The 25,774-nt window shown below is 43.7% G+C and overlaps 1 protein-coding gene across 2 annotated transcripts in view; it reads left to right on the top strand.

The window, feature by feature from the left end:
- Sidt1 (SID1 transmembrane family member 1) overlaps positions 1 to 25,268 on the top strand; it is a 97,406-nt gene extending 72,138 nt beyond the window's left edge. Inside the window, exons 14-25 of one of the 2 annotated variants that reach the window (XM_031363958.1) lie at positions 1,101 to 1,174; positions 2,133 to 2,256; positions 2,464 to 2,581; positions 4,501 to 4,637; positions 6,001 to 6,109; positions 9,552 to 9,566; positions 10,532 to 10,608; positions 14,141 to 14,187; positions 19,780 to 19,885; positions 19,970 to 20,080; positions 21,449 to 21,562; positions 23,739 to 25,268. In XM_031363958.1, the coding sequence (XP_031219818.1) occupies positions 1,101 to 1,174; positions 2,133 to 2,256; positions 2,464 to 2,581; positions 4,501 to 4,637; positions 6,001 to 6,109; positions 9,552 to 9,566; positions 10,532 to 10,608; positions 14,141 to 14,187; positions 19,780 to 19,885; positions 19,970 to 20,080; positions 21,449 to 21,562; positions 23,739 to 23,801 (1,095 nt within the window). In that variant the 3' untranslated portion in view covers positions 23,802 to 25,268. The remainder of the gene's footprint in view (positions 1 to 1,100; positions 1,175 to 2,132; positions 2,257 to 2,463; positions 2,582 to 4,500; positions 4,638 to 6,000; positions 6,110 to 9,551; positions 9,567 to 10,531; positions 10,609 to 14,140; positions 14,188 to 19,779; positions 19,886 to 19,969; positions 20,081 to 21,448; positions 21,563 to 23,738) is intronic. The other variant, XM_031363959.1, reaches the window with a different exon arrangement.
- Positions 25,269 to 25,774: the final 506 nt, after the last annotated feature.

Below are 25,774 nucleotides of genomic sequence, written 5' to 3'. Positions count from 1 at the left end.
AAGAGACAGAGAGAGACAGAGACAGAGAAAGACAGAGAGACAGAGACAGAGAAAGACAGAGAGAGAGTGAGACACAGAAAGAGACATAGAGAGAGACACACAGAGAGAGACAGAGACACAAAGAGACACAGAGATACAGAGAGCCTGACGAGGCTTGAGATATTGAATCTGCTGGAACTGAAGTCATGGGCATTTGGGAGTTACCTGCCATGGTGCTGGGCATCAAACTCAAGTCCTTTGAAAGAGCAGTGTGCGCTCTTAACCACCCATCTCTTCACTCCCAAGAACTATAGTTTTGGTTGATGGTTCTTTTAGACAGGGTCTCTTTGTTTTGTAACTCTGGTTCTCCTGGAACTGGATATGTAAACCAGGCTGACTTCAAACTCATAGAGCTCTACCTGCCTCTGGGATTAAAGGTGTGTGCCACCAGCCTCCAAGAACTTTTTTTTGTTTAATAATTTCCCCATGTTGGCACTAATTGGGCTTCTGCATTAACTACTTCATCTCTAGGATCATTTCCATTTATTTCCCAATTGTTTTATTACAAAGGGACCTGGTACCTTATATTGTTTTGTTTACCTATATAAAATCAGTCATTCAGCCATAATGTCTATCAGTGGCACCATTATTTATCATCCTGAGTACGTGATCATCAGGAGACAATAAGCAGAGCAAATAAAGGTCTAGACTAATGTTCTAGGACTGGAGCTCAGTAGGGAGAGTGTGTGCCTAGAATGAAACTGTGTTCAACTGCAGCACCTCACAAACAGGTTTAACCTGTCCATAATCCCAGCAACAGGAAAATGGAGGCAGGTGCTAATGTTAGCATTCTTTCAAAATAACAAAAGAATCATACATTGTTGAATTCCATCATGAGGCTACCCAATAAACAGGATACTTTTACCTAAGGCACAGATAGCACCCAAATAGGGAGTGTGTGTAACAGTAGTATATCGTGCCACACCTCCTGAGGTGGAGGTACGTTACACTTGAGCCACTGGCAGGGCATCCCTGTGGGCCTTTCCTGTTCTTTGTGACTTTGGGCAGACTCATAGTATAGAGAGAAGTCACTTTTCTTCTTCTTTCACTTGACTTTGTAGGTGGTAAATGTCACTGGCAACCAGGATATCTGTTACTACAACTTCCTCTGTGCTCACCCCTTGGGCGTCCTGAGGTAAACTCAGCACTCTGGCTCCTTGTGAGATTCCTTCTCTCTAATTTGATTCAAGTTTGAATACACACAACAACAGCAACAACAACAACGACTGTGGAAAACTACCCCAGTCAGGGCAAAGAGGAATTGAAGCCAGATGTTGAGACAGGATCTGCTCCCCTCTCAGGCAATATTTCTAAGAATGACCTGTTGAGGATTCGGCAGTGAGGTTTTGAAAAGCCATATTACCAGCTATAGGTGGCATGTGCCGATGAATGTGAGTTGGTGGCCAGCTCTCATTGAGTATGTCAAATGACCTCACAAGGTGGGTAGGCACTATTAGTACCACAATTTTTAGATGAAGGTACTAAGGCTTAGAAATGTACGGATTTGCAGAATTCTAGTCCCTTAGATCTTAGTGATGTCAGAGTTTGTCTGGAAGCCTGACTATCTTAAAGCCACCAGAATTTGGTGAAAGAAAGTGTCTTCCTGAGAGATAGGAACATATCTTCTCTCCACAGAGCAGTGGATTTCCTGCTTGATTTCCTGAAAATGAAGCCATGGTCTGTGGTATATATGTACTTATACTGAAATCCACAGTTGGAGAGCTGAATATTGACACACTGTGGGTCTGTTGATGAGAGTCACAGGTAGAGCTAAAAAGCTCATTCATCTCTGGACTAGCTTTTTTCTCAGGGCTCATACTTTGCCAGGGCCATGAGGACAAAAGATGGTCAGGCTGGTGGTATTAGGGATGCTAAGCAGAAATTCCAGAGAAGACAGATGGTACATTAAGCCAAGTGAGCATCTTCAAATCAAGGAGTTAGATCAATGAGGATTTCTGGTGTCTGTCCAACCCTGACATCCTAGGAAAATGTTAGTATAGAAAGACACCAAATAATGAGTTTACCCACCCACTTGTCCATTCATTCTGAGTCCCCATGATAATGTCACACTCATTTCTCACTTATCCCTATAGCGCCTTCAATAATATTCTCAGTAACCTGGGCCACATACTCCTGGGCTTCCTCTTCCTGCTGATAGTGCTGCGCCGGGACCTTCTCCACCGAAGAGCCCTGGAAGCTAAAGACATCTTTGCTATGGTGAGGATAGAGTGGGACAGACCAAAGGCATGAGCTGGGAAGGACTGTGCTTCCACGTAGACTGCAAAGGGGAGGGGTGTCTGGCTTCATGAAGAGATGATGAACTCTGTGTAGAGTTACTTGAGGTCACCATTTAGTCTTCCCTACTCTGGATGTGTCTCTGACTAGTATCTTTCTATTAACAACCCTTTCTCCCCCTTTTTTCAGGAGTATGGTATTCCCAAACACTTTGGTCTCTTCTATGCTATGGGGATCGCACTGATGATGGAAGGCGTACTCAGTGCTTGTTACCATGTCTGCCCGAATTACTCCAATTTCCAATTTGGTAATTAGAACCTATATTGATGACATAGATTTGAGTTACAGATAGATAGTCTTATCCTGGAGCCCTTCAAAAACATCAAATTCACACTTGCAAGAACTTAATGGCATTTGGGGTTAGCTGAAACGACCTGAGTGTGCCTTGTCACCGAGCAAGACTCCTGCGTGTTATATATTTATTCTCTTTGACCAGCATTTAGTCTGGAACACACTCTGCACTGCATGCTGATGTCACGGTGAGATGCAGTGTCAGGGGCCAAGCTAAGCAGCACCGCCTTTCAGACTTCCCACCATGTAACTTACCTACTTAAGCGGTTAGCCTACTCTGGGGTGAGAGTAATGGAAAACTCAACTAGAAGTGAACCAAATGATAAGACTGTCACACTGTCTGACAGCTTGCTGTTTGGAAGGCAGGGGGAAGAATGCCTTTGCAGCTGGCTTACCCCATGACTCTGACTCTACATCTCTGGGTAACATGTCCCTAGCCTATGTGTTGGTTTTCTCCCAAAGGTAACTTCTCTCATGCTGGAAAAGGTACCCATAATAGATCTTAGCTTCTCCTTAGGTCTTAGGTCTCCTTCTCCAGGTTCAGAGCAGGGGTTAGCTTTCCTGAAGCCAAGAGACCGGAAGGATGTGCAGTTATGAGTTGAAAAGATAATAGATACCAATTTAGCATTAAAATAGCATAAGAATGAAGAACAGGAGTGATGGGCTCTGCCTGTAAATAGCACTCCTGGGAAGCTGGGCCAAGAGGGTCTCTAGTCTAGACTACAAATAGTGAGACCTATCTGAGAGACAGAACAATAAGATTAAAAATGAAGAAAACAAGACTTCTACACTGCCTCCCACACTCAAAGATAGGCTTTTGCGGGGGTTGGTTTGGTTTGGTCTCGAGTCAGGGTTTCACTGTACAGCTCTGGCTGTTCTGGAACTCTCTCTAGACTAGGCTGGCCTGGAACTCACAGAGATTTGCCAACCTCTGCCTCCTGAGTGCTGGGATTAAAAGTATACACCACCGTCACATGCCACAGTATGTCCAACTTAACCACCTGGTTTGTGCACCCTCTTTTTTCCATTTAACAAGCTCCTCCCCAGAGTGTCCCCACCTGGGCTAGCTGTGTGAGAGCCTTTATTTCCCTCATCAACCTTAGCATTTGCTACCGTCAGGCACTTAAATGTTTTGCTGAAGTTCTGAGTAGTTTGAGCATCACGTTGTTGGTTTGCTTCCCGTCTGTCTCCAGAACTGAAGAACATCTGGGCTGCATTTAATGGGTAGCTATTTTCCATTAGTGGGCTATTATTGTCTGCATAGAGATACAGCAGTGAACGTGGCTGCAGAGTGCTGAGAACAGCTTCCACCGGGCACTCATCTTATTGTCTCTCTGCCTGAACTATCACCATTAAAGGGCTTTTTTTTTTTGTCCCCATTGTCAAATATAAAGTTTAGAATGTACACACCCTTATAAGTGAGGTAGCTATTTACTTACCTCATCTGATGTTTTCCTTCTGCGAACCAAAATACATTGGCCGATGGGGACGGGGTAGAAATAGAGGACACAGGATCTTGCTAGAGCAGAGCTACTTAAGCTTCTTAATGCTGCCACCCTTTAAGACAGTTTCTTGTAGCGTGGTGACACCCTAACCATACAAATATTTCTGTTGCTACTTCATAACTGTAATTTTGCTGCTGCTATGAATTGTAATGTAAACATCTGCGTTTTCAGATGGTCTATGGGGGTTGGGACTCATAGGTTGAGAACCAGGCCAGAAGATGCACCTATGTTGTGTTAGAGACTTCTGCTATGTTAGAGACTTCTACACATCAGCGAATACTCCACTGAGCCACGGGGTAGGAGGAAGCTAAAGAAAAGCTCGGTGTGTGGTTGCCAGATACCCACTAAGCTTCTTGACTTGGGTCCCCAGACACTTCTTTCATGTACATGATCGCTGGCCTCTGCATGCTGAAACTCTATCAGACCCGCCACCCAGACATCAATGCCAGTGCCTACTCTGCCTACGCCTCCTTCGCTGTGGTCATCACACTGACGGTCCTCGGAGTGGTGGGTGCCTCTCCATCTGCCTGCAGCCTGACCCTGACGGGGGAGGGGGAACTCCCATTGGGGGAGGGGGCACTTTTGGTTGTGTGTGTCTTTTTGTTGGGCCTTGGGAGCATGGATTTGGGTCTGTTCAAGGTTTTCTGGCTCGATTACTCTGCTGATGGTTTCTAAGCATGTAATAATCACCTGTAAAACCAGATGAGGGAGGTTTTTATATTAAAATGAATTCCAAGTCATGCCAAAACTGGGATAGAGACATCTAAGCGGCTCAGAGAAACCAACCTCAAAGAGAAATCATTTCTAAATGTGCACGGACAGTACTTGCTGGCTGCCTTCAGTTATTTGAAGAGCATTCTCTCCCCAGCTCTGGACTGACTACTCCATTGCTCTACTACTGGCCCATCTCTTCCTCCTCTCTTCTCATTTGGCTAGGTCGCCATTATTATTTTTTTTTTTTCTGTCCACTGTACAGAAAGATTCCTGTGAGTTTTGAGGTAAGAAAATAAAATGCACACAGGGTGAGAAGGCTTTTCAAAGATATTTTTTATTTATTATTTATCAATTTCTGACCTGTATATATAATCTATCTCAAACACACCCACCCCCAGTTTCCTCCTCCCACCTCCTCAAGCCACCCCCAACGCCCAACACATCCCCTTCCAAACCTCATCATCTTCTTCATCTTCCTGTTTTTATAACCTACTGAGTCTAATTGGTGCTGCACACATGAGAACGGGTGTATGGCTACCCACCTGAGCATGAACAATCCACCAACAGCCGCGCATCGTCCCCCAAAATGGCTCTCAACTCCCAGTAGCTCCTCAGCTATGGGTGAGGCCCCATGAGCCTCTCCGTGTTCACTGGAAGGCTGGGCTGGCTTGATCTTGGACAGATCGCCACAGCTTCAGTGAAGTTCATGAGTACAACCGCCATGTCATGTACTGAAGACAGGAATTCCCAGCATGCCTCACCATCCACCAGCTCTTCTATCTTTGCTACCTGCCCCCATTTCCATCTTGTTCCATGAGCCTTAGGAGTGAGTAGTTGATATAATGTCCCGTTTATACTGAAGCTTCAGGGTTCTCAGCATCTTTGACCAGTTATGAGTCTCTTCATTGGCTACAACCTGATGCAAAAAAGGGAACATTTCTGGCCATGGTTGAGAACAGCACTCATTTGTGGGTATACGTATAAATATTTAGAAGATGATTTGACAACATGTCCTTTAGTAATGGCTAGTTTGGGTTTTGTTTTGTTTTGTTATGTTATGTTTTGTTGTTTCCTATGATAAGCCTCAATAAGAGACAATGATTCTACAGGGTTCTCTGGGGAAACCGGATCACACTAACCCCATCTTTATCCCTAGATGTTTGGAAAAAATGATGTGTGGTTCTGGATCATCTTCTCTGCCATCCACATTCTTGCTTCCCTGGCCCTCAGCACCCAAATCTACTACATGGGCCGTTTCAAGATAGGTGAGTCAACCCACACACTGATTTCCCTGGGGAATCGAGCCCAGGGCTGTCACTCATCCTCATCTTCTAAGAATGCTGTCCTCCTTATGGGGTCTATTAACCACTATTTCTGTTTTTGGCTGAGAGATGTATCTTCACACACCTCAGAGTTGGGGCACACTTCCACCTGCTTGGTTGCAAACACTCTGCAAACCACCAAAAGTTCAAAGGGCATTTAGGTCAGGCATAGTGACATATGACTTTGATCCCTGCACTCTGCAGGCAGAGCTCTGTGAGGATGATCTGGTCTACACAAGTTCCAAGACATCCAGGACCACACAGAGACACCCTGTGTTAAAAAGAAAAGGAGAGGGGTCCTAAGGAGAACAGTGTGCTTGGTATACCACAAGCCCTACATGAAGGAACCTATCTCCATCTGCAGCATTCAAAAAGGAGCATTTCTCTAATGCTAGATGGTTGCCAGACATGAATCATGCACTATTTCTAGATACAGGACAGAAACTTTTGAGACCAAGCTTCTCTTACTGTACTACTTCCAACAGTATGGACTGAGTGCTATATGGAAATTAGCTTGTCATCTCCCGTCAGTCAGCCATCATACACTGGAGGAGGTTCAAGATGTTTTAGAGTATTTTTAAAATGGTTTTAGCATATTGGGAGTCATACTTTTAAAAACTCATTTGTATATTTCAAGATAAATCATAGATCTGCCCCTAATATTGGCAGAGACAAGGGAAAGAATGCAAATAAAAACTCACCAACAAGTCGGGCAGTGGTGGCGCATACCTTTAATCCCAGCACTTGGGAGGCAGAGGCAGGCAGATTTCTGAGTTCAAGGCCAGCCTGGTCTACAGAGTGAGTTCCAGGACAGCCAGGGCTATCCAGAGAAACCCTGTCTTGAAAAACAGCAAAAACAACAACAACAAACAAACAAACAAAAAACAAAAACAACATCAACAAAAATACTCACCAACAAAATGTGAACATGTCAAACATATAAAGCAGACACTAAAGGATACTGTGCTGTCTCAAGAGATCACAGAGAGTCTTACAGACATCCAGTGCCCACTCACATGCCACACAAGTAGCAATAGCTTGGGCATTCTTTGTCCCTAGAAGGATCCACTAATGGAACTCTGACCTCAGGGAAACCAATGGGGAGGAGGCTCTACAGGTTCTGAACGTGGGTCCAGGAATATGTTGGGATGGAGTTTTGAGATCCAATAATCCATAACGTAATCTAGTGGTGGAAAGCTTCCTGAGCTTTCCTGACTCAAAGGGTAATGAGGACCCTCTAAAATAAGGATCCTGTCTTGCCCAAAGCAATCTAGTGTAAACAAGTGTCTCAAAAGCTAGAAGATCAACTACAACATATTCTCAATCTAGGGCTGGTGGTGAGTATCTGTTATGTCAGCAATTGAAGGGTCAAAGGAGAAGAATGGTGAGTTCAAGGCCATTTTGGCTACATAGTGAGGTCCCATTTAAACTACATACACATACGTACACACACACACACACACACACACACACATATTGTCATGACTTAGCTTTCCCCTTGGACATAGTTGATCTACCCTCCCTTAGGTAGTGTACTTTCAAAGGATATATGATAAGTTGTTCCCCGTGCCCCATATTCCAGACCAAAAGCTGTGAGGTCATACAAATTGTCTTAAAGAAACTAAGTCAGAGCCTTGTTCTGCTCTCTCCCAGATTCGTGAACACAGAATTAAGTGGTGGGAATGATCCCTGACACAGCCCTGTAAGGCCAAGGCCAATGCACGTTCATTTCTCTGCAGTCCTCAGGAAAGCACATAGGTAGGAAAGGCAGAGATGGCAAGGCAAAGCGTGTTGTGAGTGGACATCAAACCACGCGCAAACTGTAAGACAGCACAGGCTCATACCGCAATCATCTTACACACAAGGAGTAATTTAGATGAGGCTCAGGCAGTCGTTTGAGAGGGTCACAACAGGAGGGTTGTTCCATATAAAGACTGATGAGGATTTATTGACAAAGTGATGATTCACAAGACATACATGCTGAGAGTGGTTAAGGGGTCTCCGGGCAACCTGGGAGTTAACAGCGGTGAAGCCCTCGCCATCCTTAGTTCTAGAAGGGCAGGGATGAAGTGGTCACTAAAGCCTGTTACAGAGAGGAAGGCCCTTTGCAAGGAACTTTGGTTGATAGACCAAAGTTCAGTCTGATGCAAGCCCACAGGGAGGTCTCCTGCAAATAGTTTAGGAGGTTTAGTTTAGTTGGGGGTTCCTTTCAAGTGGGAAGGGTGCCTGGAAGATGGGGTTTAGTTTTCAGTTCTGTTCCCCAGGGAACTATCCCCGGTTGGTCATAGACTTAGTAAAAATCAAAGCCTGCTGTTTGGCAGGTCTGTTGAAAGGTAGCTAAGGGGATTGCCTTTCTCTCAGCTTTAACAGGACAGTCTCAGCATGGCCACGGGCAGCGTGATGGGACCCAGCAGGGAGAGACAGATCTTTCAGTTCCCAAGAGCTGCCTTAGCAGAGTCCTCACTGAGGGGCCAGACTGTGTCCTGAAGGGTGATGGCCTTTAGCTCCAGAGAACCAAGGGGACTTCTTGTCCTAACAGGTTTCTGCAGAGAAGGGATGGGAAATCACAACATGGGGTTTAGCCTATGTGTCCAGAGTTATCAGCCAAGAAGGCACGAGAGAAAAGCAAAGTTCTAAGTTGGACCTGGGTGTCGAGGGTGAGGCTGGGCTCACAACTGCAAGGCAGATGGAGATACAAAGCCACAACAGCAGGCTCGCTTGTGCCCTGTCCTGACAGGTTGTAGGGGAAGGTGACCTGTGCCCTGACTGGGGGGTAGGAGGGCAGGACTAGAGGATCTGTGACCGAGCAGCTGTTTCGTTTGCCAACGATTGCATTTAAAGTCGGTCCTCCGGCCACAAGTCACATGAACAGTGGTTCAGCTATCCCCAACCTCTCCACCCATTTCCCTACACACACCTTTGCGTTCTAACTACACGTTCATTTCTCTGCAGTCCTCAGGAAAGCACAGAGGTAGGAAAGGCAGCGGTGGCAAGGCAAGGTGTGTTCTGAGTGGACATCAAACCACAGAGTCACTTGTCCCGTTTACTACTGTGTCCCTTGTCTCAGACCCTACAAATTAGAGCTTGTGGATGGTTCAGGAGAGCAAATAGGTTCCCAACAGCATGGGCTAGATAAACCTAATTTGGAAGAGAAAAAAGGCCCTTGGTTTATCCTTTTGGGAGGACCTTTCTGAGGGTCTGAGACAGGCAGGGTCCACATCCTCCATGGGAGTGGGGGTGGGGAACAAACGTCACTTTTACAAATAAGAAGTAAGGACATCATTTTAAGGAAAACAAAATAAAGCGAGCAGCGGCTTACCTATTTGGCTTCCTTCTTACAGATCATTTCTCTCTCTTATTTCTTCTCTGCTTCCCACTGACTCAGATGTGTCTGACACAGGTAATGTTCTACCACCCTTTGTATGGGTCTAAATTGTTCATAGACCCATTGGCTGTCTCCCAGTTCTGTCCCCTCTTCCCCTTCTTATGACAGGCAGGCTGCATGGGAGGATGATCCTGAGAAAGGCTTCGAAGCCAGTCTGCATCCCAACCCACGCTGGGGTGCATCGCATCTGGTCAATCGGATAGCCAGGCTCCTTGCTCTTTGTTAAGTTCAGCCCCAGGATAGCCTGGAAGGGCAGAAGAGCAGAAGGGCAGAGGAGCTGGGGTCCACTTTCAGCCGTGCTGGCTCTGGGTACACTCAGTCTGACCTTTGAGGTCAGGTCATGAGTAGCTTAGTGGAAGGCAGACTCCTTTGACCTTAATTCTGAGGAGAGCAACTAGAACTCTCACACGGAATGCATTCCATTCCAAACATGACTTATGTGGAACTACATTCAAAAAACCCTTTCCTGTTTTTCTCATCCTATCTTAACTTCCATTCCTTAATAATTCTTTCTAGACATTCTTAGTGCAGCCCAGTACCTCTTGGATCAGAACTCAATAACTCATCACTGCATTGAGAAGTGTAGATTGGAACCCTTACAAGATGAGATTCCCCATTCCCAGTAAGGAGAGCAAATGTTTTAAGGTAGATTTGGGGATCCCATAACATCTCTCCTCATAGGAAACCCCATCAGAGAGACCAGTAAACAATGGAAGCTTAGATGATGGAAGCAGAGGGTGTCACCTGCTTGCCATTCATGTCCTTTCTGCCATAAATCACATGTACATGGAACACCCTCCAAAAAAACCCATAATTTTCTACATCAAAAATTTATACCTAATAGGTCACCTATGAGGTGCAAAGCATTCTAATGGCTTTAATAGATTACATATGACATCCTTCTGGCCCCCAATCTCAAGTCGTTTCCCAGTGTATGTATTTTCTCTGTGTGTTTTCATGGTGTGATGATGTCAACGCAGATCTGGGAATCTTCCGGCGGGCTGCCATGGTGTTCTACACGGACTGCATCCAGCAATGCAGCAGACCTCTGTATATGGTACGTGCATGCTCCTGTGTTCCTTGGCCATCTCTCAGAAAATGGAGGAACAGCGGGAAGGCCAGGCTGGGGACAGTGACGCAAACCTCCAGAACTCCAAAGGACCAGATGGCCTGAGGTGGCTGTCTTCCAGTCAGTGGGAATCATATTGCTTACTCTGTTAAAAAAGGAAGATTTTTAAAAGTGGTCCTATTTTTATAAATCAAATACTTGCTAGTCTGTAAAGGAGATAAAGGAAATACATATAAACACTCACACACATACATACACACACCCCAAATTTTTTACATGGTATATATGTTTTAGTCTTATTTCCTTTCTGAGAACTTTGCCAATGACCACTGAATCTACATTACACCTGACTCTTCCTCTCCCTTCCCAAATTCATGACCTCTTCAATTATTATTGTTACATATGTATGAGTAACTACAGACATACAAACACATGTATATGCAACCTACCAAGACTACTTAGTATTGCCCATATGTACATATGTTCAGGACTGATAGCTTGGGATTGGAAAATTTATATGGGAACTCTCCCTGGAGAAGACTGATTCTTCTTCTCTAAGTACTCACTGACCACCTGTCCACTTGGAATTTTACCCTATCCTTGATGGATGTCACCTGGAATACACCAAACGTTTAAATAGTAATGATTACTGTGAGGAATAATCAAGGCAGAATGCCTTTATAGATAATCCAAACAGATGCCATCATGAAAATGAAATTTCACGCTGTGTGGTGGTTGTGCACGCCTTTAATCCCAGCACTTGGGAGGCAGAGGTGGGCGGATTTCTGCGTTTGAGGCCAGCCTGGTCTACAGAGTGAGTTCCAGGACAGCCAAGGCTACACAGAGAAACCTTGTCTCAAAACAAATCAAAACGAAAAGGAAATTTCACACTATTAATAGTTTCAGCAAGACAGCAGGTGTGAACTAGCATGGTTCAAGCAGATCATTCCTTCCGATCACTTTCATTGATGTATTAGCTTGTTTACTGTTGCTATGATAGGAAAACTTAGACCAAAAGTCACTAGTGTAGGAAAAGGCTAATTTGCCTTACACTACCAATCACAGTCAGCCACTGAATGAAATCAAAGCAGGACCTTGAGGCAGGAACTGAAGCAGAGCCTATGGAAGAATGCTGCTCACTCGCTTGCTCTCCATGGCTTGCTCAGCCTGTTTTCTTATACAACTCAGGACTACCAGTCCATGGGTGGCACAGCATGCTGGATCCTCCCATATCTATCAATAATCAAGAAAATGTCCCCACATACTTGCAATTATGAAGTCATTTTCTCAGGTGATGGTCCCTCTTCCCAGATGACCCAAGCTTGTGCCAACTTGATTAAAAAAAAAAAAAAATACCCAACTCAATTGGGAACTGTCACTTTCTACATTATCGTTTGTGTACATTTTTATATCAGAAACATCATTAAACTGTAGTCATTGTTTGATGATTGGAATGTTTCTTTAACATCCCCTATAGTCCTCATATTATCCATTTCTGTACTAAGCCTAAGAGACTGGGGTCCCATCCCTGCCTTGGTTTCCTGGCCATTGACCTTGGAAAGTAACCAATAGAAAGGCCACTTACATCATCTGCATCCTCAGCCTTGGCTTGTATATGGTTTTGTACTCAGGTCTGATGCTGTATTCTTCCCTAGCACACAAGAATTCAGTAAGAGCCCAATTAATAATCATATAATCAGAAGGATTTCCACATCAAGAAATATGGAGGTAAATAAAGAAAATATCTAATAAAAATTGAAAAAAAAAAGAAATTTGGGGATCTTGGTCTTACAAGCTTGGGCAGGAAGAAATGGAGAGCCTTGAAGCAGGGGGTTTTCTTTAGGTGAAAACTATAAAGTCCATCCAAGTATTTTGGGAGTTGTGCATGGCTTGGCCATAAGCCAGGTGAGACAATCAGTATCTAAAGTGTAGAACTCTTTTAGCTTCACAGCAAAACTGAGCAAAAGACACAAGATTCTCCACATGCTTAGGGCTCCTACACATGCATAGCCATCTCAGGCTGCTGCATGAAACAGCATCAGAACCTACCATCAGCCTGTGGGTCACACAGAACTGATCCCTGTTTGGGTTTTGTCAAACATTTAATGACAGCTTCAAAGCATACCTAACATCACACAGAATGATCTGGCTAGCCTAACCCCGCTTTGTGCTCTGTCTGTTCACCTCTCCTTCCCTTGGTCACTGACAACTGATCTGCCTCTACAAGGTTGCCATCTTGTTTTGCTTTTCTCAGTGTGTCATGTGATTGGACTCGAGTCACCTGACACTTTCTCAGACTCATCTCTTTCATTTAGTAATGTGCCCTCCATGTTGTTCTCATGACATGGCAGCTCGTTTCTTTTTAGTTCTGAATACTACTCCGTGATTGAATAGTACTACCATTTATTCATCTGTGAACCTACAGAAGGTTGCTTATTGCCTCCAGGTTTGGATAATTCCAAATAAAGCTAATATAGTAATCACAAGCAGGCTTCTCCCTTCCTTCCTTCCTTCCTTCCTTCCTTCCTTCCTTCCTTCCTTCCTTCCTTCCTTCCCTCCTCCTCCTCCTCCTCCTCCTCCTCCTCCTCCTCCTCCTCCTCCTTCTTCAGACCAACATTTTCAGCTAACTTAGATGCATATCATAGAGAGAGATTGCTCAATCACATAGTAAGCAGATAGTTTTTTTGTGAGAAACAAAATAAAATACTAAATTGCCTCCCAAACTGGCAGAGCCCATTTGTATTCCTATACACACTCTTTTTGGTAAACAAAATGTTCTGGCGGCTCCATATCCTCACCAGCATCTGGCAGCAGTGTTTTAGGTTTTCACTAGTCCAGTAAGTGAATGAACGGGTTTTTTTTTTTTCATTGTTTTTAGACAGGGTCTCCCTGTGCAGCCCTAGCTGACCTGGTACTTGCTATGTAGACAAAGCTGGCCTCAAATGCAGATTCACTTGAAAGTGCCGGGATTAAAGAATTTTTAAAGAAAAGACATTTTTAAAAATCGGATGGATCACTTAGAAAAGCAGAGAATTGGTAATATAGGAGAAAGTATAATCAAATATGTTTTAAGTAGCAGCAAAGGCACAAGAACAAATGGAGAATATAAATTTTATTCAGAGTAACCTCAACCATGAGGATGTTCCTCTGCATCTCCCAGTATCCATTCCTTAGGGGTAAGACTGAGGTAAGGAGTGAAAATTAACTGTGCAGTCGGTGACATGGGAAGCAAAACATCAGAATACTCGCTACTGAGTAATGAGGACCTGTCACTAGCCTCCCAGTGCAGAGAGGTGGGTCCAGTTGCTCAGCTCCACTAACTCCTGTGGGGACAGCCACACTCCGCTTTGCTGAGTTACATCTGTTTGTAGTCAGGTCTTACTGTTCCGCCTGGCTGAGTGAGGATTAGAGCAAAGCCCAGTCTTTTATCAGAGCCATTGCTTTCCCACAGGGGACTAGTTCTCCCAGGGAGTTGCTCGCAAAGCAGCCTCTCTCTAACACTCTCCTTTCTCTTTTCCAGGACAGGATGGTGTTGCTCATTGTGGGAAATCTGGTTAACTGGTCCTTGTAAGTGGAATTATAGGAGACAATGTTTTTATCATTATTGATATCTGTAATATGCAGTTTAACGTGTTTTCTTGCTGTCATTTTACAAGGAAATCTGAAATTAAATAGACAGCTAAACTCCTTGTCCCAGAGACTTGATAAAAAGGTATCCTTTCACAAACAAACAATAATAAACATTAGGAGGCTGGAGAGATGGCTTAGTTGGTAAAGGGACATGCTATAAAGCCTGACACCTTGAGTTCTATCTCCAGAAACTACAGGGTGAAAGGCAAGAACCAACTCCACTAGTTGTCCTCTGACCTGCACACATGCACACACATGCGTGCACATGTGCACACACATGCACAAATGCACACACCCAGTGATATGCTCATATGTACAAATAAATAGCTAACTAAAATATTTTAATTAAATAACAGCACCAGGAAGGTAGTGGGGCTTCCTCTAAAACCCCATGCTTTGCTGAGTGCACTTTCTTGATAGTTGATGCATTGATAGAGTTTGCTCAACAAGACTAATATCAACGTGGACAAATTGATTGGATGGATGGATGGATGAATGGGTGGAGAGAAAGGAAGGAAGGAAAGAAGGTAAGGAAGGAAGGGATTGTGCCCATGAAGGCAAAACTGCAACATAATTTTAAATTATCTTGTAGAAGTTTGCATATGACTGCTGAGGAGACATTAGTTTTTATAAAGCACTTCTTCCTTCCTTTGTATATATGTGTGTCTGTGTGTGTGTGTGTGTGTGTGTGTGTGTGTGTGTGTGTAAATTTGCTCTTTCTCACCTTCTTTCTGTTCCAGCCATATCATTCTCCTGCAGTTTGTCCCCTTGCATCCCTTTGTCCTTCCTTCCCCAGGTGAGCATGAACAGGAGGCACAGCAGATGCATCCTTTCTGCTAGTTGGAATGATTTACACAACCCATTCGCACTTCTAACACATAACAGGCTTCCTTGATACCTCAAAAACAAGTGGCTTAGCCAGTTTTATTTATGGCTCTCAGCTAATATGCTTCTCCAGCTCTGTGACATTTGATAGAAAAAAAGACTTCCTGTTCCTGATATACATAAGGACATCATCTCCCTGCATGACAAGGTGAATGGCCTCACTTTTCTTCATGGCTCTGTAGGATGTCAGGTGCAATACGGAGGTGTGAAATTTGATGACTCATAATTTTGTGTTTCCCTGTCAAAGGTCTCTGTCTCTCTGTCTCTGTCTCTGTCTCTGTCTCTCTGTCTCTCTCTATCTCTCTCTCTCTCTCTCTCTTTCTCTCTCTCTCTGTTTTTCCATATAGGCATAGAGTATTGAACATGAATGTTATTTTAAAAGAATCACAGATGAGGTCTCCCATAGCCCAGGCTGGCTTTTTGCCACCTCCTGACTGCTGAAGTTATAGATATCTGCGACTATAGGTGTCTTGCTCACCTCCGTTCCTTTCTTTCTTTAGTGCAATGGATGAAATAGGGCCTTCAGCATGTTAAGTAAGATCTCTCCCATTGAGCTGCACACTAGCCCAAGTCCATTTTTAAAAATATTTATTTATTTATTGTATGTATACGAGTGCACTGTTTCTGTCTTCAGACACACCAAAAGAGGGCATCAGATCCCATTTCAGATGGTTGTGAGCCATATGTGGTTGCTGGGAATTGAACTCAGGACCTCTGGAAGAGCAGTCAGTGCTCTTACCAATGAGCCATCTCTCCAGCCCAGAAGCCCATTCCTATCTTCTCATTCAAATGTAATTCTCTTCATCAGAACATACATGCAAACAAGTGTTTACAACAGCAGCAGTCTATGACCAATCTTCAGTATTTACAGACCCATGTTTGTAAATGTCAGCATCTACTTACTGGTCACTATTCATTTGTGTCCTCCCCAAAAATGAATTGTTCCCATATGGCCCTGAAGAAAACCTGGGGGTGGGGGGAGAAAGAGACAGACAGAGACAGAGAAACAGAAAGAGACACGGAGACAGACAGAAACAGACTGAAACAGAGACACACACATACACATACACATACACATACACATACACATACACATACACATACACATACACATACAGAGAGGAAGAGAGAGAGAGAGAGAGAGAGAGAGAGAGAGAGAGAGAGAGAGACCGCCAGGACCAGAGCAGTATATGAATCAAATTGCCAAATGATGATTCTGAGAAAAGTCCATCCAAGAGTTTTTAGTGAGCTGAGGATTTCAACATCTGAAAAGGTGGCATTTCATATATAATCTAGAACACAGTCAGTTAGGCTATAAAATTCAAGGCCTTTAATAACAGCTTTGCACTTGAAATACTTGGGAGTAAATTTTGAGAAGCAGGAGGTATCTTTCTTCTGTAAATTTAATTGCCTTATTAGGACATATAAAAGGAAATTTATCTAAGGGGGGAGCGGTGCCAGAGTCTGGGCTGGAAGATAGAAAACTGTTCTGCAGTTAACATGTGAATTTAAATTAGAGCTAGAATTGGGATAACAAGCTTTTATTTCAAAGTATATGTGCTTAAGCAAAAGTTTCCATGGTCTCTGAAAAGCAAGGTTAGTGGAAGGAAGGAAGGGTTGAAGATGTAGCAACTATTCCAACATTATCTAATGGAACTTTCTGGAATTATATAAATGCTCAGCCCTAATAGAAACTATTAACATGTGGACATTGTGAAGTTGAAATGCAGCCAGTGTGTCTGAGGAACTGGTTTTTCCATTTATATTTAGTTTTAATTAATTTAAATTTAGATAGCCATATGCGATGCCACATGGGTTGGCATAGACTAACCCAATAAGGCAATCAAATAGTTTTTTTTTTTTTAAAAAAAAAAACTATATTAAAACATAATAAAGAAGAGAGGCAAGCACTGATACAAAATTAAAAATATAAGCTGGAGAGTCAGAGTGAAAGGGATGGAAACAGATGTATTGGTTACACACTATAACCCAGTTACTTAGGATACTGAGGCAGGAGGATCCCAAGTTTAAGACCAGTCTGGACATCTAATCAAGATCCTTCCTCAGAATAAGATACAAATAGCTCAATCCCCAATGCAGTCAAAGAAAATAGAAAGAAATAGAAAATAGGAACAAAAATCCTGACAAAATACTTTGTCAGTTTAGATTTCATTACATTTAAATTTTATTAACATGTAATTCTATATGTGTGTGTGTTTGTAGTTTAGTGTGATATCTCAATACATGCATACAGCCTACACAATCAAGCCCACCTTCCTTTCATCCACCCCTCCACTTCCAAATGTCTATTCATCAATATACTTCATTCAGGTTTGATTTTTGTTTTCCTGGTAGCTAATGATCTCGATGACTCTGTCATATATTTATTGACAGTGTGTATATACAGTCTTTTGAATGGGCCTATTCAGATCATCTGCTGTGTGTTTGTGTGTGTGTGTGTGTGTGTGTGTGTGTGTGTGTGTGTGTGTGTTCAAGCTCATACACCAGGTAGCTCCTTCTGGAAATCTGGGGGTCTTTTTTCATTGCTCTCTGCTTATTTTTCAGGAAAAGGTCTCACACTGAACTTGGAGCTTAGTAGTTTTATGAGACAGCCTGGCTAGTGAGGTACCAGTATCTACCTGTCTCTGTTCTGGCGTTAATGGTGTGCTCTGCCATGCCTGGGGATTAGAACTTAGGTCCTCATGCTTGTGCGGCAAGCACTTTACTCTCAGAGCCAGACTTTGTCTGCCTAGTTTTAAGTTGTATTACTTGGTTTTTGTGTTATTGTTTTTCGAATTCTTTGTATTTTGTTTGTTTTCTTTCTTGTTCATGTGCTAAACCCAATGACAAAAAGCAGGGAAGGGTTTCTTTCAGATCACAGTTGTCGAAGGGAAGTCATAACAGAAACTAACAGGAACTAAAGGCAGGAACCTGGAGGCAGGAACTGAAGCAGCTGCATGGAGGAGCACTGCTTACTGGCTTACTCAGCCTGCTTTCTTATACAATAGGACCATCTGCCTAGGGAATGACACCACCCACAGTGGGCTGGGCCCTTTCACAAGAATTGATCAATAAAATATCATACAGATTTGCCCACAGGCCAACCTGACTGAACTGTTTTCTCAATTGAGGTTCCTCTTCCCAGATAGCCCTGTCTTATGCCAAGATGACCCAAAAAAAAAAAAAAAAACCCAAAACCAACCAAACAAACAAAACAAAAACAAACAAACAAACAAACAAAAACTATCCAGGACATATTTTAACCCAAAATAATCACTCCAGTTCTCTCCTCTTCACTCTGTGAACTGTATTCTGTGTAGAAGCTTTTTAGTTTGATAAAACCCTACTTTTCAATTATTACCTTTTGTTTCTGAAAGTCAAGATACAATTGTTTTGTTTTATTCTGTGTTAGCTTTTCTTATTGAGACAGGGTCTTGCTATCTAGTCCTGACATATCTGGTCCTTACTGTGTAGCCAAGGATAGCCTCAAACTCATGGTAATCCTCCTGCCTCAGCTTCCAAAGTGCTAAGATTACCAGTATGCACTATCCATCACACTGTAGGTTTTAAAAGTATATTATTTTAAAACAGGAAAAAAAAAATCTTTCAAATAAGGAGATGAAGAAGAGTTACAGCCAGGTATGGTGACATGGGCCTTTAATCTCAACTCTTGTAAGGCAGAGGCCAGCCTTGTCTACAGAGCAAGTTCTGGGCCAGCCAGGTATACACAGAGAAACCCTGTCTTGGAGTAGAGGGGTCACAAATATTTATAACCCCTTGTTATACTGAATAGAATTTTGAAACAAATAAAGTTAACCTTCAGACAGAATAAACTTCAGTGCTAAATTAAATTTGGACAGTTGCATAAACTCATAACGTCTGTCAATCCAATTACCAGGTAATCCTACTTGCAGTAATCTAGTCTGATGAACTAATAATTTTTTTCCAAAGATCTATTCATTTTCTATGTGAGGGCACTGTGGCTGTCTTCAAACACACCAGAAGAGGGCACTGGATCCCATTACAGATGGTTGTGAGCCACCATGTAGTTGCTGGGATTTGAATTCAGGACCTCTGGAAGAGCAGTCAGTGTTCTTAACCACTAAGTCATCTCTCCAACCCCCAAACTAATAATCTTAAATATTAACCAGTGCAGTACATCCCAACGGTTCACTTATCCCCAGCAGTGCTGTTTATACTCATGAAAAACACTAAAGGGTTCTGGGAAAACCATTTTACCCAGAGAGGAAAGATGGCTCTCCTCAGTGCATTCACTTACAAGAACTTTGTGAAGCCACTAGAAGTGAATGAGTAAATTAAAATTTTTATCATTCATTAAGTTGTATAATTGTCACTCAGCATCTAAAGACATTTCCATTAGCAGAGGACCACATGCACATAGTGGTCCCAAAAGATGCTATGGCCAAATGACATGGTGGTCATCTTGGCTTGTATAAATGGATTCTAGATGTTCACACAATGCCAAACCCACCCACTGTGCTTTTCTCAGAATGTATCCCTGTCATCAAACAATGCAGGTCTGTATTTTAAAGTGTGTTTTCAGTGAATTCCCCAGCAGTGGTTAAGGATCCACTCGTGGTACCCCTTTTGACCTGCTGCCAACACCCTATCCTGCATCCACAGTGCCTTCTTTGGATTGATCTACCGGCCCAGGGACTTTGCCTCCTACATGCTGGGCATCTTCATCTGCAACCTGCTGCTGTATTTGGCTTTCTACATCATCATGAAGGTGAGCATGTGTGAGGAACTGGCCGCACCAGGGGGCCTGCCCGCAGCTGAGGCTTCAGCATCAGTGGTTTGCATCTCTCCACAGCTTCGAAGCTCTGAGAAGGTCCTCCCCCTACCAGTCTTCTGCATCGTGGCCACTGCCGTGGTGTGGGCTTCAGCCCTGTACTTTTTCTTCCAGAACCTCAGCAGCTGGGAGGTAAGAGCCCTGTTCGTTTCTTTCTCTCTCTTTCTTTCTCTTTCTTTCTTTCTTTCTTTCTTTATTTCTTTCTTTCATTCTTTCATTCTTTCTTTCTTTCTTTCTTTCTTTCTCTCTTCCTCCTCCTCCTCCTCCTCCTCCTCCTCCTCCTCCTTCTTCTTCCTCTCTCTGTCTCTGTCTCTGTCTCTGTCTCTGTCTCTCTCTCTCTCTCTCTCTCTCTCTCTCTCTCTCTCTCAGTTCTTGCTCTATCATGCCTTTTGGACCTTTCTCCCTCTCTTGCTTTTTTGCTTCTTATGTTTTCCCCATTATCAAAATTCACAGCTTCTCCAAGAAGAGAGAAAGCTTAATGGGCACACTTAAATAACAGGCAAGTGATGTTACCGAGGCAATGCTACATGAACTTAAAAGCCGTGTAGATACTGCAAACATGATCTTCACTATCTCTTACGGTCTGTTTGCAGAATATATTTAACATTTGATTAGCATATTGTCACAGTCTCTCTCGTCACAGTCAGCATCCATCAAATGCAGGGGTGGAACAAGGCAAGGCAGGTCAGGGTACTATGTCTGTCTTGTAGGCAGGAAAACTGAGGTGCAGAAACCAGTGCTGCGTCTGAAGCACATGCATGAAGTCTCAGCTCTACCACAGCATCAGCACATTTGATTTTAGAACATGTATGTGACCCCAGAAAGAAAACTCGTGAGCAGCCATTTCGTTTCTCTTTGAACTAGTAGTAGTTGCCGGCCATTAGCCCACCTTCTGTGGCTCTAGAGTGGCCAGTCTGGGCATTTCCTAGAGCAGTGGTTCTCAACCTTCCTAATGCTACAACCCTTTAATACAGTTCCTCATGATATGGTGACTCCCAACCATAAAATTATCTTGTTGCTACTTCATACCTATAATGTTTGCTAGTTATGAATTGTGATGTCCATAGCTAATATGAAAGATATCTGATGTGTGACATCCCCCAATCCCCAAAGGAGTCTTGACTAACAGGTTGAGAACCACTCTCCTAGAGGTAGATCCACATTTTTTCTTGTGCCCTCTGAGCCTGGCTTTATCCATGCCATGTACAGTGTAATGGTGTCTAGGTCACCCATGGAATGACCTGCATCAGCATGTCCTCTAATTACTGAAAAGTTTTACCCTGCGGGGCACAGTACATGTAACCAGTCCATTCACGTCTTGATGGACATTTGAGTTATCTCTATTCTGGAGCTATTATAAACATTGTTGTAGTAAACATTGTTATTGTTATGAGCTACTGTATGCACAATCCTTGATTTTTATAGCTTCCTCAAAACCAAATCCTGAAATAGTTGAACCATGGGACTCTTGCCTACATCTGCCTGGCTTTCCCCCCACAGGGAACCCCAGCAGAATCCCGGGAGAAGAACCGAGAGTGTGTCCTGCTGGATTTCTTTGATGACCATGACATCTGGCACTTCCTCTCTGCTACGGCCTTGTTTTTCTCATTCCTGGTGAGTCAGCTGTGTCTTCGTCTGTCTCAAGTCTCACCGTTCCCTTCTGCTTGTCCTCACACCTCTTTTTTTCCTTTGTTTTTTCTTTTTATTTCTTTTTTCTTTTTTTTTCTTTTTTTTCTTTTTTCTTTTTCTTTCTTTCTTTTTTTTTTTTTTTTTTTTCCAGACAAGGTTTCTCTGTGTATCCCTGGTTGTCCTGGAACTCACTCTGTAGACCAGGCTGGCCTCGAATTCAGAAATCCACCTGTCTCTGCCTGTCCTCACACCTCTTTATTCCTTCCAGTTATTCTCCATAATTCTTCATTGCAAGTCAATGCACTGACCATCTCACGGTTCTTTTGTTTGTTTGTTTGTTTTACTGTAATCTTGTGTGATATTATAACTTTCATTTTCCTCTACTTTTCTTTTTTTTTCTTCAAGATTTATTATTATAAATAAGTGCACTGTAGCTGTCTTCTGACGCATCAGAAGAGGGCGTCAGATCTCATTACCGGTGGTTGTGAGCCACCATGTGCTTGCTGCGATTTGAACTCAGGGCCTTTGGAAGAACAGTCAGTTCTCTTACCCGCTGAGCCATCTCACCAGCCTTCTTCTATTTTTCAATGTTTGTACACTGAGAGTGACAAAATTGGTTATCAGATTCAAATTCTCAGAATTCCCCCAGGAACTACTTAGGGATAATTCACTAATTCTCATCCCTGGACTTCCTCCTTCTCCTGATAGACTCTCTTCCTTTCTTCCCCCGGTCTCCCTGTGTATTTTGTGAACATTAAGTTCCTAGAGAAGCCACCTAACGAACACTTTCCAAATCTAGGGTCCCTATGGAGTGCTTGTGCCCTTTCCCAGAATCCATGGGTAGATATGCTTACAGAAGACGGCCGCCATCAGCATTTAGTCTTCCCCCTCCCCCTAATTAAACGTTTGTGGTGCCTGAACACAGGCTGGGGTGATAACTGGGTTGTTACTGCAGAGGGCTTCAAGCACTCTGAGGCCAGCGGTGCAATCACAAAAGTAGAGCAGGGTTTCCCTCTAGTGGCCAGTGTGGAAAATTCAGCCAATCTCTCTGACTTTTCTGATGGGGGGACAAAAGATAACAAAATGAAGCTAGTGGTTCTGTGTGGGGTGGGAATTGAAGCAGAACAGGAATGCCCCCCCTCCTCCTCCCCCTTCTCCTTCTTTCTTCCTTACTTCCTTTTTTATTTTAATTTTTATTCTTTACATAAATTACATCTCAACTGCAGTTTCCCCTTCCCCCACTCCTCCCAGTCCATCCATTCTCCCTCCTCTCCCCTAGAACCACCCCTCCTCTATCCCCTCCCCACCCCCACCCCCCAAAAGAGCATGCCTCCCAGGGATATTAACTGAATATGAAATAATAAATCACATAAGACTAGGCACAAACCTTCATATCAAGGCTGGATTATGTGACACAGTAGGAGAAAAAGGGGCCCAAGTGCTCAAAAGAGTCAGAGATACCTGCTCCCTTGTTAGTGGCCCTACAAGAACCACAACATATATGCTGAGGACCTAGGCCAGACCCATACAGGATCTGTCTGTAATTGAGGCTAGTCTCTGTGAGCTCCTAGGAACCCTGCTTAGTTGATTCTGTGGGCTGTGTTCTTGTGGTGTCCTCAACTCCTCTGGCTTCTAAAATCCTCCCCCCCCTTCTTGTACAGTGATTGCTATATTTCATTTCCCTTAGTCACCATCTAAGCAATAACCATCCAGGCCACCTTACCTAAATATTTTACTATCCTTTGCCCCAAGCTCCCAATACCTACTCACTACTGTAATTTTAACCCTCACACACATGACTGTGAAATATACTGTGCTCTACTCATGTGCCTTCTTCCTGTTTAAGATCCTTTCATGAATGGGAACCTCAGGACAGAGGGTAGGTGCCACTCTCACCCCCAGCTTTGTCTCTAGCATCAAGAATAGCATATGAGAACCCTCCTCATGGGTATTTAAGTAACTTGATAAATGAGCTATAATTTAGTAATAGCAAGCTCCTAGGCTTTGCATTAAAAGCAAGGCATTGCAGATCACTGCCAAAAATATGAGACCAACTGAGGAGACGTGTAGCTTTCAGTCTGTGGGAACCATGAAGAGAAAGCAGGGACTGGGTGTGGCCAGGACTTAGGTTCCCTTCCCATCTCCAACCCTCTTGCTTCAGGTGTTGTTGACCCTGGATGATGACCTGGATGTAGTCCGCAGAGACCAGATCCCCGTCTTCTGAGCCCCCAGCGTCACAGGGGGAAGAGGGAGCAATTCATCTTGGTGCTGTTCTGTGGAAAATACAGTGAGTGCAGCAACTTGCCCACTGCTAGACACTCCCCCTGCCTCGGGGGAGCCAGCCAACACACAAAGGGCTTGGGGCTGAGCTCAACCTCAAGAGGTATAGTAGAAGGGATGCCCTGCTGTGCACAGAGACTGGGAGGCTCAGGAACTTCTGTTTGCAATTTAGAGTTCAGTCTAGACACAAGCTGCATCAGGCCAGCTTACACGCCTAGCCCCTCCCATCCTCACTGAGATTGGCCAGAGAAAGCAGCTCTTCAGACCTCCCACCTAGAACCTTCAGTGTGGCCTACCTACACACCTCTGAGACACCTGCTGCTATAGAAGGCCAAAGCACCATTTCATAATCCCCTGACCCTCAGAGGACCACATTCCTCACAATACGGTGCAGAAGTGGAACCAAGTCCCCACCCAACTGGAGACAGACGTTCTAGTAACTCAAGCTAAGTCACCTCTTCAGAAGGAACGCCTGAATTCCTGGCATCGCTGGAAATGCTCTGGATGGGACTTAGACATGCACACTCCTGAACAGATCACCTTTGTGGATCCAAGGCCTGGGTTGTCACCTAGTTGTTCGTGTCTTCATCTCACCGGTGGTTGGATGCTGACTCAGCACTCCGGTGGTGCTGCCTTCTTAGAAGGTCCCTCTTTCTACATAGACTTTGAATGGCTCCACAATGGACACATACGGAGAAAATGCTTTCTAAAGCAGGAGAAGTGATGGATAGTGCTTAGCGGCTGAGCATCAGACAGGCAGCATTCACCTTAGTGACTCTGAGTCCTAGAGCAAATTCAACAAAGCAACCGGGCTTGGTGGTCTCCAGACGCACACTTCAGTCTGTGCCCATACAGCTTTTTCGTGGAAATAAGTGCTCCCAGCAGCATTACCCTCCACAAGTGAACCTGTCACTTATGTAGATCAGGGTTCCAGACTGCCTGCACCAAGTTCTCAGCAGTAACTCAGGATGGGCACGTGCTCCTCCCCTCACCTCTGGTTGAGTCCCTAAGGTCATGGCTAATCCAGTCACTTGTTACTGTATCCTATTCTCACACTGTCCCCAGGAGGATGTGAAAAAGTGCAGTGTTCTCGCCTCCTTCTTCTCTTGTGTCATCTGGCTAACCCTGGGAGAAGCCCCATTCTGACCAGGTTTCCTGGTTGTGTGGAGTGTGATGTCATCAGAAAATAGATATATAAGTGTGTGCACACTTGTGGACTTGCTTGTGAAATTGAAGTCCCTCCTCACCTGTGCTTGCTTGAACATTTAGTAAGGAAATGGATCAGGCAGTCTTCTTTTTTAAAAAACTGTCTTTCTTCCTTTCAAATATCTGTGTTCAAATATGTGCTTTGGACATTTGAACAGCAAGCTTTTCCTGGTTTTAAAAATACAAAGATAATTTCCATGAATAATTTTGTGCAGTCTTTCTTTCCAGAATAGTCTCACGTTTGCAATTTGTTTTCTGTCATTCTTCGTTATTTCAAAACTTGTTGGCCTCCGTGGGTCATATGAAGGCTATCAATCAGATGGTTGTCCTAGCCAAACATCTTTGAAAAAAAAAAAAAGTTCCAAACAAGTGAGGTTTTGTGGCTCATGCTCAGGCTGAGGCAGGTAAGTCTGTGAGTTCAAGTCCAATCTGGTCTACAAAGTAAGCTCCAGGCCAGCTAGGGCTACACAGTGAGACCCCGTCTCAAAGCAAAGCAAACAAACAACAGAGAAAGCATTCAAATCTGGTTGAGCTGATTCTTTCAAAGCGGTCTTCCTGGTTTCGCATCCTAAATGGCCCATATAAGGAAAATGTGTACAGCAACATCCATCCATCCACACAGTCCCGTGGCCTGAGCAGATAAATATAAAGATACACTTAATCTGTCTTGGAAGCTTATTTTAGGGCAGAGAGTCAATGAAAACAAGAAAA

This window comes from Mastomys coucha, unplaced genomic scaffold (assembly GCF_008632895.1).
Source record: "Mastomys coucha isolate ucsf_1 unplaced genomic scaffold, UCSF_Mcou_1 pScaffold12, whole genome shotgun sequence".
In the NCBI taxonomy this organism is placed as follows: domain Eukaryota; kingdom Metazoa; phylum Chordata; class Mammalia; order Rodentia; family Muridae; genus Mastomys; species Mastomys coucha.
The sequence above is the reverse complement of the archived record's forward strand: the minus strand, read 5'-3'. Positions and strand labels throughout refer to the sequence as shown.